At 41.5% G+C, this 14176-nt stretch overlaps 1 protein-coding gene across 13 annotated transcripts in view; it reads left to right on the forward strand.

The window, feature by feature from the left end:
- The window catches only part of DST (dystonin), a 295457-nt gene that overhangs the window by 125367 nt on the left and 155914 nt on the right, over window positions 1–14176 (forward strand). For all 13 annotated transcript variants that reach the window (XM_032183966.1, XM_032183952.1, XM_032183954.1 and 10 more), the window contains one exon: window positions 7780–7946. In XM_032183966.1, coding sequence (XP_032039857.1) covers window positions 7780–7946 — 167 coding nt within the window. The remainder of the gene's footprint in view (window positions 1–7779; window positions 7947–14176) is intronic.

The raw sequence follows: 14176 nt of genomic DNA on the forward strand, positions 1-14176 counted from the left end.
CTCGGAAGAGGAAATATTCAGCCTGTGACAACAAGAGAGAATTAGCATTTCAGAAGAAAGCAAGTGGTCTTTGTTACAAAAGAGCTGCTAGCTTGAATTCTGCTCTCCACCTTTTAGGCAGACAGCACGAAGAAAATGGGTTTAACAAAACTTCTCACAGAACTGTTGAAGATGTCCCAGAAAGCAATAAATCTGAAAAGTTGCACCGCTTTCTTTCTGAAAGCAAAAGTGATCCGCTGCTTGAACAAAAGAGGTTTTATTCTTCTGATGATGTGTTTTCCCAATTGCCAAAAGAAAAAGCGTTATATAGCATTTCACCAAGCAGGAGCAAGGTAAATACTTTGGCACTGTACATTAACATTGCAACTTAGCTTGAAATAAGTACTGGAACAGTATTTTTGTTGTGTTAGGGAAATGTCTTCTGCTCTGCTGTATTTAAACTGTTAACACATGCTGTGATGCTACAGGTAATCACAGGACAGGATATATACTTGATCTTTTTTGATAGGTTAAGCAGTACCTCTGTCCTTCAGGAGTATTGATTTATCCTTGTGCTGTTCTGCTGCCTATAGTTCAATTTCTTTCCTATTTAAAAAAAAAAAAAAAGATTTTGATGTTAAAAATCTAGGAGGTGGAGTGAATTCTGGAGAGTTGCTTTAGATCACCTTTAATATCTGTGGTAGATTTTCTTATCAACACTTAACAGTCATGTGATACTTCTTAGTCTTGCATCAGATAAAGGGAACATTTCTAATTCTCTTTAGTTATGACCAAGAGGAACTGAAGAATGATAGAAAAATGTAGGAAGCTTGAAATAGAAAAAGTGGACATAAATCATGTTAATAATGCTCTGCACTTTTAAAAGATCTTTCCTCCAAAGTTATGTGCTCTATTAATATTAATTACTCAAATTCCATCTTCCTCTGAGGGTAGGATTAATTTTGCTTTACAGTATATCAGAAGTGCAAGCTTAGTTGCCAAATGTCTGAGGGAAAGCAAAGTTTTGTTTGTCGGTATCCATATCAATCCTGCCCCACTCAGCTTCAGTACGGCTGAAATCTGTAAGTGTGGGTCAAATGCCAGTACCAGGATCTGGTCCCAAACTGATTCCCCTTCCTGAACAGGGACATCTGAGCTTTGAGTTGGGTCAACAGAGAGGGCATATGCCAAAAGTGCTCTTCCCAGCAAAGATCTAAGGGCAACTGTGTTGCTTATATAATTTACTTTTGTAACATGCCACAAATCATAGTTTTTCCAGGCTTAGGATTTAAATACAGATAATGCCCTCAATTACAATACAGAGTGCTTGCTAGTACAAATAACCTTCTAATACAGACCTCTAATGGAGGTCTTTGCCCTCTTAATCTTAACTGGAATTCAGGAACAGCTTAGGGACGTTCCTTGATTTGACCAAAGCGTCACTACTGAGCAGAGGAGTATGGGGCCATGTCCGTTCAGCCAAGCATGACAGCTTTTTCCAGTATAATCAGAGTAACACAACTTCTAGTATCACTCCAGCCAGGCATATACCCCTTGATACCAAAGTAAAAGGGGAAAAAAAGACCTTCTGAGCCCTACATCAACATTGAGGCTTGTGCTGGTGATACTGGTATAACACTGCCTAGTTATATGAATATGAAAACTACTGACAGATCAGGCTAAACACCTGAGTTGCTGAAATATCTGGTTTTCAGTTTAATTCCCTTTCTCCGTCCAGGATTCTGAATATAAATAATTGTAAAAGCACCTAGCTTTGACCTGAAAACAAACCCAGGAAGAATACATTTCAGACCTGAGCTTAGTTTACAAAGTCATGACCATTTTCTCTTTGATTGCTTTTGAGAATTGAACAGGTATTTGCATATCTTGTGTATTAGTATAAAACAGTAAAGCTGTCATTTATACAAATCCACAAAGTTCCTGGTAGCAGCCTGAGCTGATACGCAAGGTTTGCAGTTACTGGTCTCACTGGTTTTACCATTTGCTTTGCCATAATTGCAGGGGTCAGCGGCACACACTCACCTTGTCAGCTTATTCAGGCTGTGATGTGTGCTCAGCTCACACAGTGCCACAGCTGTGCCTGATGTCTGGAAGCACGTTGGCTTGCCATACCAGGAGGCATATACTAGAGGAAACTGATTAGTGCAGTGAGCTGATTTGCACTGTTGCAGAGGTCTGACATTTTATCTGCTGAAACAGCATGATAACCACTACCGGAATATGTTGACTATGTCCTTGTCCTTAGAGCCTCTTTCTGTGACACCTTACTATGTCTTTCCTCATTATGCATGTGACACAGTTAGGATTTTGTGGTCACACATGTTCTATTGCATTAGCTCCGTTTTCCTGTTTGCAAAACTCAAGTAACTGGGATATTCTGTTCCTTCTTGACCGTTCACTGAGAACATGGAGATACAAGATTTTTTACACTCTGCCTGGGCCTCGTTTCTACAGCTTTTTTTTCTAGTACTTCCACGTGCAAGATATTCTCTGATCCTGTTCTAACTTGGGGCTGTTCTAGAGCCGATGGCAGCTTGCACTAAGGTCAAGAAATTGCCACTCAAGACTGAAACAGGCTTCCTATCACAGCCCCCTTCTCAGTGATGTTTTAGCAAAGTGCAGGCAGAGTAGGAAAACAAGTCTCTAGTTTTGGCTTCTCCATGGAGGATGCAGTCACTGTGTTGAAACAAGTTGAAACAAGTCATGTTGAAACATGACTTTCAATAGTACCAGCAAAAGATAGCTCCCAGCTGGTGTTAGCACCAGTTTTTATGGTTGTCAACTTGTGTAGAAACCAATGGCTTCTCTGTATCATCACAGCATCAGCCATCACTGCTATTCTTCCAGCTTAATCTGTGGTAGGTTCAGTTACAGTTCATGAATGTGATTTTTTTTTTTCTAGGAAGGATACGGTTAAACTAATATATAAACAGAATAACTCACCTGCTTCCGCTAGTCAACTAGCTGAGGAGATTACAGCCAAGACAACTTTTTGCTACCTACGTAGTGTCTAATAGAGTGAATGTCTTTTCTATGGTACTAATTACAATCTGCAAGAAGAGAAATGTATTTGGACCAGGTTAGAGGCGATATACTTCACTTTGGAATTTTAAAAATGGTTTATTTGTAACCAGCCTATTCAGTAAAATACTTCTTGTTAAGTAGCCATCTGTTTATTATTTCAGTTATCATTTCAAATAGTTGTAATACAGCAAGAAACCTCCCAACTGTGTCCCACCATCATGTCATCTGGTGCTGTCATGTCGTGCAGCTAAGGGAGGGGGAGCTGTCAGTTGTTCTGCAATGTGATTTGCAGAGCAGTCGTGCAAAAGTCACAAGTTCTGCTGTATTGGCATTGTTTGCTTGCTCTTAAAACATGAAGCAGATGCAATCCCCCTTTAGTGCTGGTGAATGACGGAGATTTATAATTGATGGAACTACAAAACTAGCACTGAAAAGGTTCTGGAGAGGTCATCTGTGTCATCTCTGTACCTGAAGGCAAGACAACTTCATGAAAACCATTCCTGACTGTTACGCATGGCTTGTTCTTCTGTGTCTGCCATGCTGCTCGTTTCACATCCTTCCTGAGTAATTAATTCTAGTGCTTATCTGTCTTTTGTATTGTAAAAGCTTTTTAGCTGAAAACACCTATGCCCATTTTAAACTCATCAGTTTTTTCCTATTCCCAAAAGACTTGATTTATTACTGTTTTGGTTTTTTTACACAGTATTTTACATATTTGAAGACTGTTGTCATGTTTCTCCTCAGTTTTCCCTACTTTAGATAAAGTAAACGCATTTTTTCAATCTTTCCTTACAGGCCATGCATTTTTAGATTTCGGTCTTCCTTGTTTTTCTCTTCCAATCTTTTCCAACTGATCCAAAAAATGTTGAGGGTGTTGTCCAAAGCTGGACGCATGGCTCCAGAGAGACTTGCATGGAGCTGAATAGAAGCATTTACATTTATGGTCAAATGGAAATTCACAAAGTCCAACAGTAACGTCAGGGGAGATGAGTTCTTGTGATCACATGCAAGTTCAAATTCCATTCGTATAACTGCACTTCCCTCAACATGCTGTCAAACAATCCTTTTCAAACACAACGCATAACTAACTACTTAGCTACTTAGATGGAAAATAGGGCATAAATATTGCTGCCTTCTGTTCGATAGCCAGGAATGTTTTGGTTCGAGTAAGCTTTTTAAAATGATAGAATCACAGAGTGGTTTGGGTTGGAAGGGACCCTAAAGATCACCCAGTTCCAAACCCCTGCCGTGGGCATGGATGCCACCCACTAGATCAGGTTGCTCAAAGCCCCATCCAGCCTGGCCTTGAAAGTCTGAAATGTCTTCATAATCAATGTGTTTTTTTTCTTTTTTTTTTTTTTCTTTTTCTTTTTCTTTTTTTTTTTTTTCTTTTTTTTTTTTTTTTTCATATCTTTGTATTCTTCAGACTTTTCTCTTTTAGGGCTAGCTAACATCCAAATACATTTTAATCATTTTACATCACACATCTGTGCATCATCTGTAGCTGATTCCATACTTTTGTATAGTTAAGTCCATTATGTTCAGTTTAGGCCGCAAAATGTTTGGAATAGGGTGGAATCAGAGGAAATCCTCCTTGAAATTTATTCTAGTTGACTCTTTTCTTTGGACGCAAAACTGCATGACTGAAATCAATGCAATTTCAGAGCTTGAGGCTTTTTGGTGCACAGATTTTGTGTACTGTGTGATGCAGAGAGAATTTACAGGCAGAGCTACAAACACTTGCAGTGGTAGAGGTGAACTAGTTAGTTAGAAACAAAAAATCAACAAAAAATCAGGTGTGTAGTGCCATTTAAGACTGATCATGAGATACTAGGGCTGTCCAGGGAGTTATGTCTGACTGCTTTCTTGTATAACTTGTAATTCACAGGCTTTATGAGATAATTTGGAGAGCTGTATCTCCAGCAAACAACTGCTTAAGCCGACGCAAACTCAGTGATTTGTTCCAGGCTCAAGGAACAAATGTCTTCTACTCATGGATTGTAGTGGGTTGGTTTGCTAGGTTTGTGGGATATTTGAATGAAATTTCTACAATAGAAGATTTGACTGCCCCTAACTATTTTCAGTTCCAGTATTCCTTAATTTAATAGTTCTTTTCCTTCCTATGACAAATGATATTGTAAATATAAAATATTGTAAATATAAAATATGAAAGGGAAGATGTGCTCTCTCTGACACCTTATTTTCTGGGAGTAATATTTTATTTGTTAAGCGCTAAGAGTTAACAGGATGTCCTGCAAACTACAGCTCCTATATGTAAGCATAAGAAAATACAGCTCTTTGACTCACCATTTCCCTCCTTTGTATTTTTATACTTTTTAAATATGAATTCAGTGTTTATGACAGTCTGAAATCTTAGCCTTAAAATCTGAAATATTGTAATTAAGAAACAGAAGTTCTTAGGTTGCTACAGATCTAAAGCTAATAATGTTAGTGTTCCTTAACCTGTATTAAGAGGGGCTACTTCCATGACCATAAAGCAACTTTAGTTTCTGAAGCCAGTGTAGTCTGTTCCTTTTTCTTCAGCTGGCCAGCTAGGCTGTGAAATGGTGTTCAGAGGATATTTGATCAAAATCCTATTGATCTTCGGGTAATGAGCTAAATTCATACTTTAGCCATTCTGAACTTGGACTGAAAACTTGCTTAGTGGGTATCTTTCAGGAGAACTTCTCTCCTCGGTCTGTGACCATAGCTACAAATGCTGTTTACGTGTAATAACAGATACAAGCATGACCTTCAGAAATTGCCTTGATATCTGAAATCACTTTCTGCTGGAGGAATCTGACATGCACTCAAATATGCTGTGTTTGCACTCTCTGCAGTTGGAAATGTACATAGCCAACACAGTTCAATTAACCGTGAAGGAGGCCAAAGGTTTCAACCTAGCGGCAAGGAATGGCCATTAGCAAATTACACTGCTCACTTGCTTATGTTAAGATGTATTGAAAAATGTGATTCTTAAGGGTTACACACAGAAGGATTTCTGAAAAAAAGAGGGAAAAATACCACTTTTAGTTTTTTGTTAGACATCTGGCACTTCCAGATGACATCATCTCTTTCAGAAGCATTGGCCGGATAACTGGTAAATGGTTGACTTCATTTACATTGTGGTCTGGTTGTTTTGTCATGAATAGAAACTAAAGCTACTGAAAAAATATTTGTTTTGCTTTCTTGCTTTGAAGTACCATGGAATAAAGGTAGCCAACAGAAAGGAACTCTTACATTGAGGATGAATTTCACAGAGTTTTAGAAGAAACTTTTCAGAGAGATTTTAAGTTGGTCTTTTGCCACATTGCTTTCCCTGTTGATTTCAGATTTAAGACTCATACATCCTATACTTCCTGTGATTTCATGTAGTAAATATTCCATGTAGCACTTTGACACCTAAAGATTTATGAACAATCACAGCTGCAAGTGTTTCTCTTCAGTGTTTTAAACAAGGAAAGGATTTTTTTCCTTTGATTTTTCTTAAAAATGGTCAGTATTGAAGCTGTGGACATTAGGAAGCAAAACTGCTCTTGTTTATTTGGAGGCTGTTTATGGACTAGCCACAGTTAAACTTTTTGCTTTCTAGCAGTGGTTATCTGCATCCTTCCCTTACCTTGAGCCAGCAGAAATGATGGCCTTTGATAAGTATCTGAAGAACTGGTTTCATAACTTGTGATTTTGTTGATACTTAGTTAAAAATAATTGATGTTAATTTGTTCCCTGCATTAAACTTAAAATTTACCAGGTGGCTGTAAATGCTCATCATCCCCTGCAAATGTGAAATGTGGTTCAAGCACAGTAGCTCCATTGCCCTGACACCTCCTGGTAGGTGTTGTGTAGCCCCACTAGGAAAGCTGCATCTCTTTGTTCCTGCCACTGGGTCCTGTGTGGCTCTAATGGGAGAAAGAAACTGTAATTTGCAGCCTGGCCTGTCTGAATTCCCCCAGGAAGATCCCAGATGGAAGAAACCTTTGAATTCAGAGATTTCAAGGCCAGGAAGCATCATTATGACCATCTGCTAGAAAATAGTATTTGTATGTAAAATTACCAGTACTTTCCAGCTTTCCTGCTTTGTCTGACACAAAGATGGTAATGCTTAGAGAATACAAAGCCAAATCCTCTATATCTGGGGTGAACTTTTCAGTTATAATCTTTCAATCATTCCTAAAATGTTTTCCTAAAAGCATTTGTGCCATTTTTAATATTAATGACTGTTTTGTCACTGAACTGCTGAATATAATTTAACCTGTATTAAGAGGGAAACAGTTGGTTATTACAGCTAAATAAAATATATATAATATGTACGGTATAAATATAGGTATTATGTAGGCGTGATTATCTACATATAGCACATATTGTATTATATATATAATTATATAACATTCATGTATAATGAGTATAATATATAAAAAGAGATTATTATTCATATTATCAGCATAAAGTAGACATATTTAAGTATTTCTCATTGTGTAAGAGTATTATAGTGTCCCCAGAAATTGAGGCTGAGAGTTGGCTGACGAATTGTAATATTACACCCTTTGCATTTCATAATGAAGACACCGAGAGTGTATAGGGATATGACAAGGAATAATATTAATTTAGTGCGTGAATAATTATATTCATTTATGATGATATATGCAGATACCAAAGAAAGAAAAATATTCATTACTGAAGAGTGTTTTTCCACAATCCTTTAAATACTATTGAGTATTTTGTGTAATTTTAATACTTACATTAATTGTGTTTTAGATATCTGATATCCATGTTACTGGAGAGTCAGAGGACATGTCTGCTAAAGAGAGATTGCTCCTGTGGTCGCAGCAGACAACTGAGGGCTATGCTGGAATCCGTTGTGAAAATTTCACTACCTGCTGGCGTGATGGAAGATTATTTAATGCCATCATTCATAAATACAGGTAAGTGCTTCATTTGTTCTCTTGAGAAGTATTAATTACAGTATTATAAAGTACATAGAGAGCTCTGTGGTTTCTGCCCGTAATAGCACTGTGGCTGTGGAAATGGCAACGTCCCTTTCTGGGCAGTCTCTTGCTTTAGCAGCCAAAAGATGCCTCGTTAACCCTTTGGTGTCCCTCATTCTTCAGATGTGAGCCCCCACAAATCCTACACATCTTACATGGGGTGCCTCCAACTGAGCAGTGTCCCTTTGGTCATACTGTAACATCAAAGTACAAGCACGGTCAAGGCAGAGCTAAACACGAGAGGCCAAAATTGCACTGCTAATGAAGGTCCTCAACTACTGAGATAAGCCTTATGACATGAGCTATGTCTTAATTCCCCACGGTCTTCTCCATTGACTCTGCTGTCCCTGTGGAGCCAAGTGCACTGTTTCTGTTCGGAGCCCAGGTAACTCTAAGATGAGTCTCCTGGAAAATGGGACCAGTTGGCTTGAATGCTCCTGGTCTGAGAAGGGCATTGTGCTGCTACTTGCTGTCCTTTTCTATACGTTTGTGACCCCGCTCTTATAAACAGGCATTGGTAAAACCAATGGCAGCAGGTAGAAGCTAGGTCAACTTAATTAAACACTAGGTCAACTTATTTAAAATCCAGTTGAAAATGTCTACTAATAAGAGAAGGTGTCATCTGGACTCTAAGTCAGAACAGGTGTCTCTTTTTAAAGCTGGCTTTGGCATCAGAGCTCAGCAGAGGAACAAGATTTAAGCAACTTTGCTCAGCGTTCCTTCGCTCTTGGTGGCACCTTGCTGTATTTGTGTATTTGTTTGCTCCTGACTTGAACAAGGAGGTTTGTGCGTTATAGGACCACACAGGGGAGAGTCTTCTGGCCACTGGGCTAATTAACATGAACAGACTCGTCCCTCACTAGTAAGGCTTCCAGCTTCTGGGTTTTATTACAGCATGTGTAAAGAGTTTGTGCAGTATGTGACTGGGTATATCTTAAGCTTGAGAGTACGTAATTTCCTTGGTATAATGCTGAAGGAGTGTCCGAAATAAAACACATCAAATTTGGCTCTCTCTAGTGCAGATTTATTTGTTTCTCAGATTTCCTGTTGTGGGACCACTTGGCTCACCACAGAAGAAGCCTAGGAAGAGCCAGCATGCATGCGGTGTCGGGACTAAGAGACTAAAGTAAAATGGGAGATAAATGAGTCAAACAGATCGATCCTCTTCCCAAGCACTGTGTGGAAGGGCTGTAAGCATAGCACAGTGCTCTGAGTCCTGGGGAAGGTAGTTGTGGCAGTGCATAACTGTTAGGCAACATGAAATTGCATCTGAATCAGTGAATTGCTTTTCTGAGCAATGCTTCTGTTCTGGGTGGCCAGTGAGGGAGGAAATGCATGCCAACAAGAAAGTCTTCTTTTAGTAACACTGGCAAGACAAAGAAAAATAACTGGCAAAGGACTGGGCTGTTTTACTTCAGGACAGAGCAGCCAAAAGCATGAACATAGCACAGGCAACTGCTTGAAAAAATAAACAGTTTGAAAGATGCAGAGAGAAAAGAAAAAGGAAAAGAAAAAGGAAAGAGCATAATAAGATGAGACAAGAAAAAAATATTTCCCAGATCTTCAGAGACTTGTACCAGGGCTTTGTATGCAGAGCAGCACAGCCCTTACAGCTTAGCAACTAGTAGCTGTGGTACAGTTCAATTAGCAAAGAATTAAAAACTTGAATTCTTTCCTCCAGCTGCAGAAATGTTAATGCTTCAGGGTATTACTGACTACCTGCAGTTGCTCTGCTGGCATACTGTTTTTGGCAGTGCTCTGAGAGCTTCATTCACAGCTTTTCAGCTGAGAAAAACAGGCACCTTTGACAGAAGTGCTTTGCATGAAGCACACAATTTAGTGGCTGAGGTCCAGTGTCTCCTGAGCAAGCGCAGAGTCCCCATTTTGCATCCATCTATGTCAGTGTCCTTTTAGTTTCTCCTGTTCCTGTAAACATATCTTCTGTACCTAAGGATACTGTGTCCTTCACAGGAATGTTTACAGTCCTTATCTGATGTCTTTTTGCTCTAAGAGGTTATAGTCCTTGGACGCAGTCCTCTCCTTGATGAAATCAGTGAGATTCTTCCACTGATTTCATTGAGCTTCTACGTTTCTTTCCTTTGCAGTTTTGTGTCATTAAAATAGAGATAATAATTTCCAGCTATTGCTCACAAGATAGGAATGGTCTTCCCAAACAGTCGCCTGGTATTTTTAACTGCAGTGTTTTATTCCAGAGAATAAAAATAAACTTAGCTTATGTTCAGATTGATAAGTAGGTTAAATGCTAGCAAATGCACATATTTCTAGCTGTGGTTGTCCATATGCTCTTTTTGTCTGTTTTAGTACCTCCCAGGCTCTGTTTTGCAGATCACAGGTGGTTTCAGGAGTTGGGCTGTGTGTTTTGCAGATGCTGCTGGCTGGAAAGCAGTTTTGCAGAAAGGACCTGGGGGTCCTGGTGGACACCAAGTTGAACAAGAGCCAGCAGTAGGCCCTTGCTTCTCCTTGACTGCGTTAGGCAAAGTGTTGCCAGCAGTTTTGAGGGAGGCGATGCTTTCCTTCTACCCAGCAACGTCTGGAGCCCTGTGTCCAATTCTGGGTTCCCTGGTGCAGGAGAAATATGGAGCTCTTGGAGAGAGTCCAGTGAAGGTCCCCTAAGATGATGGAGGGCTTGGAGCACCTCTCCTTTGGGGAAAGGCTGAGAGAGCTGGGACTGTTCGGTCTAGGGGAGGCTCAAGGGGGAGATCTTACGAATGTCTATAAGTACCTGAAGGGAAGGTGCCAGGCTCTTTTCTGTGGTGGCCAGTGCCAAGACAAGAGGCAGCGGGCGTAAACTGGAACACAGGAGGTGCAGGCTGAACATCGGGAAGCCCTTCTGCACTGTGTGGGTGATGGAGCTCTGGAACAGGTTGCCCAGGGAGGTTATGGAGTCTCTTTCTTTGGAGATACTCAAAGGCCACACGGAAATGGTCCTGGGCAACCTCCTATAGATGTCTCTGCTTGTGCAGGGGGGTTGGACCAGATGACCTCCCTTCCAACCTCAACCCTTCTGTGATTCTGTGCCCCAGACAGTGGGGTGAGGCTGTGGTGCTGACACCTCAGAGCTCCCTGTGGGCATGGGGTGCTCCTGGAGAGCACGTGGATCAGCCACAGTGCAACGTGGCAGCTCCTCCTGTGCCAGGTACGCTGTGCTCACCGGAGATACCTCTGCCTTATGCAGCTGCCCCACCCTGCGCCAGGAGGAATGTCAGCTTACAGCAGGCGCTAGATGAATCAGCTCGATGAATGGGGCTCCTCAGCAGGAATATGACTGCAGGAATATGGCCGGGATTGTGCTCAGAGCCCTGCTGCCGTCACTGAGAGGCCTTTCCTGGATGTGCTTTTGAGAGCCTGAACCAGATGGCTCCAACATTACCACTGCAGTTGGTCACCCATGAGGTTAGATGTTGCTGTCTGGTTCTAGGCGACAGGGGACTGGAGTGGCAGGTTAGAATTATTTCCTGTCTAGGCATAAGTGAATTTTTAAATTTCAGGTGTGCACCAGCTTCAGTACTTCCCAACACTGTCAAGGGCTGGGCAGGGAGCTGAGCTGTGAATCAGTTGCCAGCAGGCAGGGAGTCTCCCCTCTGTGGGGCTTAGAGCACTTCACAGCAAGTGAGAAGTGTTTTGTTTGGGCTGCTGATAGCAGTCTACATTTTTTTCCTCCCAGCTGAGGATCCCGGCACCTTTTGGTAGAAATCATTTAAGATTCACGTCTCAGAAATGCAGGAAATGGTGCATGGATTTACCATGGCTCCCTGCTTCCACCACAGAGTGCATGGGAAAAGCAGGGTAAGCCTGACATTTCCCTGGCATGACTAACTTCCCTCTGCAGCATCTCAGATGAGTTTAGCAGGCTGATGTGCTGCAGCTGGGCAAGCTGGATTCCTCCTCCTCCTCCCTGCCCGGCGCGCACCCACAGCCATGCTGGCAGTGCTCTTCTTCCCATGAGGAGCCTGCAGACGTGGGCAGTGTGCATGTGCCAGATCATGCACACATGAGTTGGTTTGTTATACTTTGGAAGAATATATAAAGCTTCCATTTTAAAACATCCTGTATGTGATTAAAACCCTGGGAAATTAATGGGGCTCCTGGCTGGCTTCAAGAACTGCCTCAGAGCTCCACCGCAGGTCCAGGTTTTGCTTTTCATGTTGTTCTTCTGTGTGAATATTTGTTTCTACGAAGAAAGACCAAACATAATTATCACCCTAAATAGTCAGTTTTAATACTGAACTACATGATGTTTGTTGATTACATGCTTTTATTTAACTGCATCAGCTTTCAGGCTGTTTTTTGAACCTCCGCAGCTTTCTTTGAATGTGATCACGTCCATTAGGAAAAGTTACGCATAAGCCCAAAAGACTCAAGAAAATTCTGTATGTCTCATCTGTTATATAATTGGCCTTTTATAGCTTAATTTTTCATTGAAGACGTGTGTTACTTGCTTCAGTGTATTGTGTTGGAAGAAATCTGACTTCAGGCAGTTTAAAAAGTACGTGATGTTTCTTTCATACCATCTCATCATATGTAGCAAAAACCTGTAAGCCAGACTTCAAAGTTGAAGACTGACTTTAATCAGCACATACTGCCCAGATTTTCCCAAAGATACCGCTGTATATACACTTGGATCTTCATCTTGCATATCTAGACACTAGACTGTGCTTTAGGTAAATGCTCTTGACTTGTGTTTTCATTTTCTTGTGTACGTGCCTGTCTCCCAGGAAGAAATGCTCATTTTGTAGAACTGTACCTTCTTGTTAAGGTATATAGAAACAGTTGCTGTCTATAGAGAATGAACTATATTCCTATTTCATTAGGAGTTGTATATCGGATTGGAGCTAATCATCTAAATTATAGATCTACATTATACTTTGAAGATATGTGTGTTATAAAGCAAAGGAAATTCTAAGGAAAAGTTACCATGAGTGACATCAAAGTACCAAGCTGCTTGTTTTGACCTCAGACAGACCTGAGCCACTGGTGCACAGAACCTGCAGGCAATTTCTGTTATAAAGTATCTGAAAATGGAAGAAGTTAAGAAACAGCAAAAATAATAGCTGAATTATATAAGATTTATATTCCATTGCACCTATAGACACTTTGTTAAAATGAAGCACAGGGGTTGGAAAAAAAGATTTAACGTCAGGCACACACCATATTTGTAAAAGTGCATGCATTCCTTTCTTTATTTTATGTTCTTAAGTTCTAGTCTCAGGTGTTGGGTTTGTTCTAGCAAATAAATTGGGTCCAATCCATGCTGTCTGACCCAATGGTGCATGGTACAACATGGCTTGTGCCTGCATAGCTAAATTCTCCCCCCAACACCCACACAGGGAGCAACCTCCTGAGAGCAGTCCTAGAATCATAGGATCACAGAATATCCTGAGTTGGAAGGGATTCAAGAATCAGTGAGTCCAGCTCCTGGCTCCACAAAGGACCACTTAAAAATTGAACCCTGTGTCTGAGAGCGTTGTCCAAATGCTTCTTGAGCTCTGAGAGGTTTGATGCTGTGCCCAGTGCCGTGGGGAGCCTGTCCCAGTGCCCGACCACCCTCTGCGTGCAGAACCTCTGACCCTCCCCATCCCAGCTCCATGCCTTTCCCTTGGGTCCTGTCGCTGTCCCCAGAGAGCAGAGCTCAGCGCCTGCCCCTCCGCTCCCCTCGTGAGGGAGCTGCAGGCCGCCATGAGGCCTCCCCTCAGCCTGCTCTGCTCGGGGCTGAGCAAACCAAGGGACCTCAGCTGCTCCTCATATGTCTTCCTTTCTAGACTCTTCCCCACCTGTGTAGTCTTCCTTTGGACAATCTCTAGTAGTTTTATGTCCTTATATTGTGACACACAAAACTGCAGACAGTACTGGAGGTGAGGCTGCACCAGAGCAGTGTGGGACAGTCACTTCACTTGACCAGCTAGCAGTGCTGTGCTTGATACACCCCAGGACATGGCTGGCCCTTTCGGCTGCCAGGGCACACTGCTGGCTCATATTTGACTTGCTGTTGACCAGAACCCACAGATCCCTTTCTGCAGGACTGCTCTCCAGCATCTTGTCCCCCGAACTGTATGTGTAGTCAGGGTTGCCCCATTCTGAGTGCAGAATCTGGCGCTTGCTCTTGTTGAACTTAATATTGCTGATGATTGCCCAGCTCTCTAATTTGT

This window comes from Aythya fuligula, chromosome 3 (assembly GCF_009819795.1).
Source record: "Aythya fuligula isolate bAytFul2 chromosome 3, bAytFul2.pri, whole genome shotgun sequence".
NCBI classification, from domain to species: Eukaryota; Metazoa; Chordata; class Aves; order Anseriformes; family Anatidae; genus Aythya; species Aythya fuligula.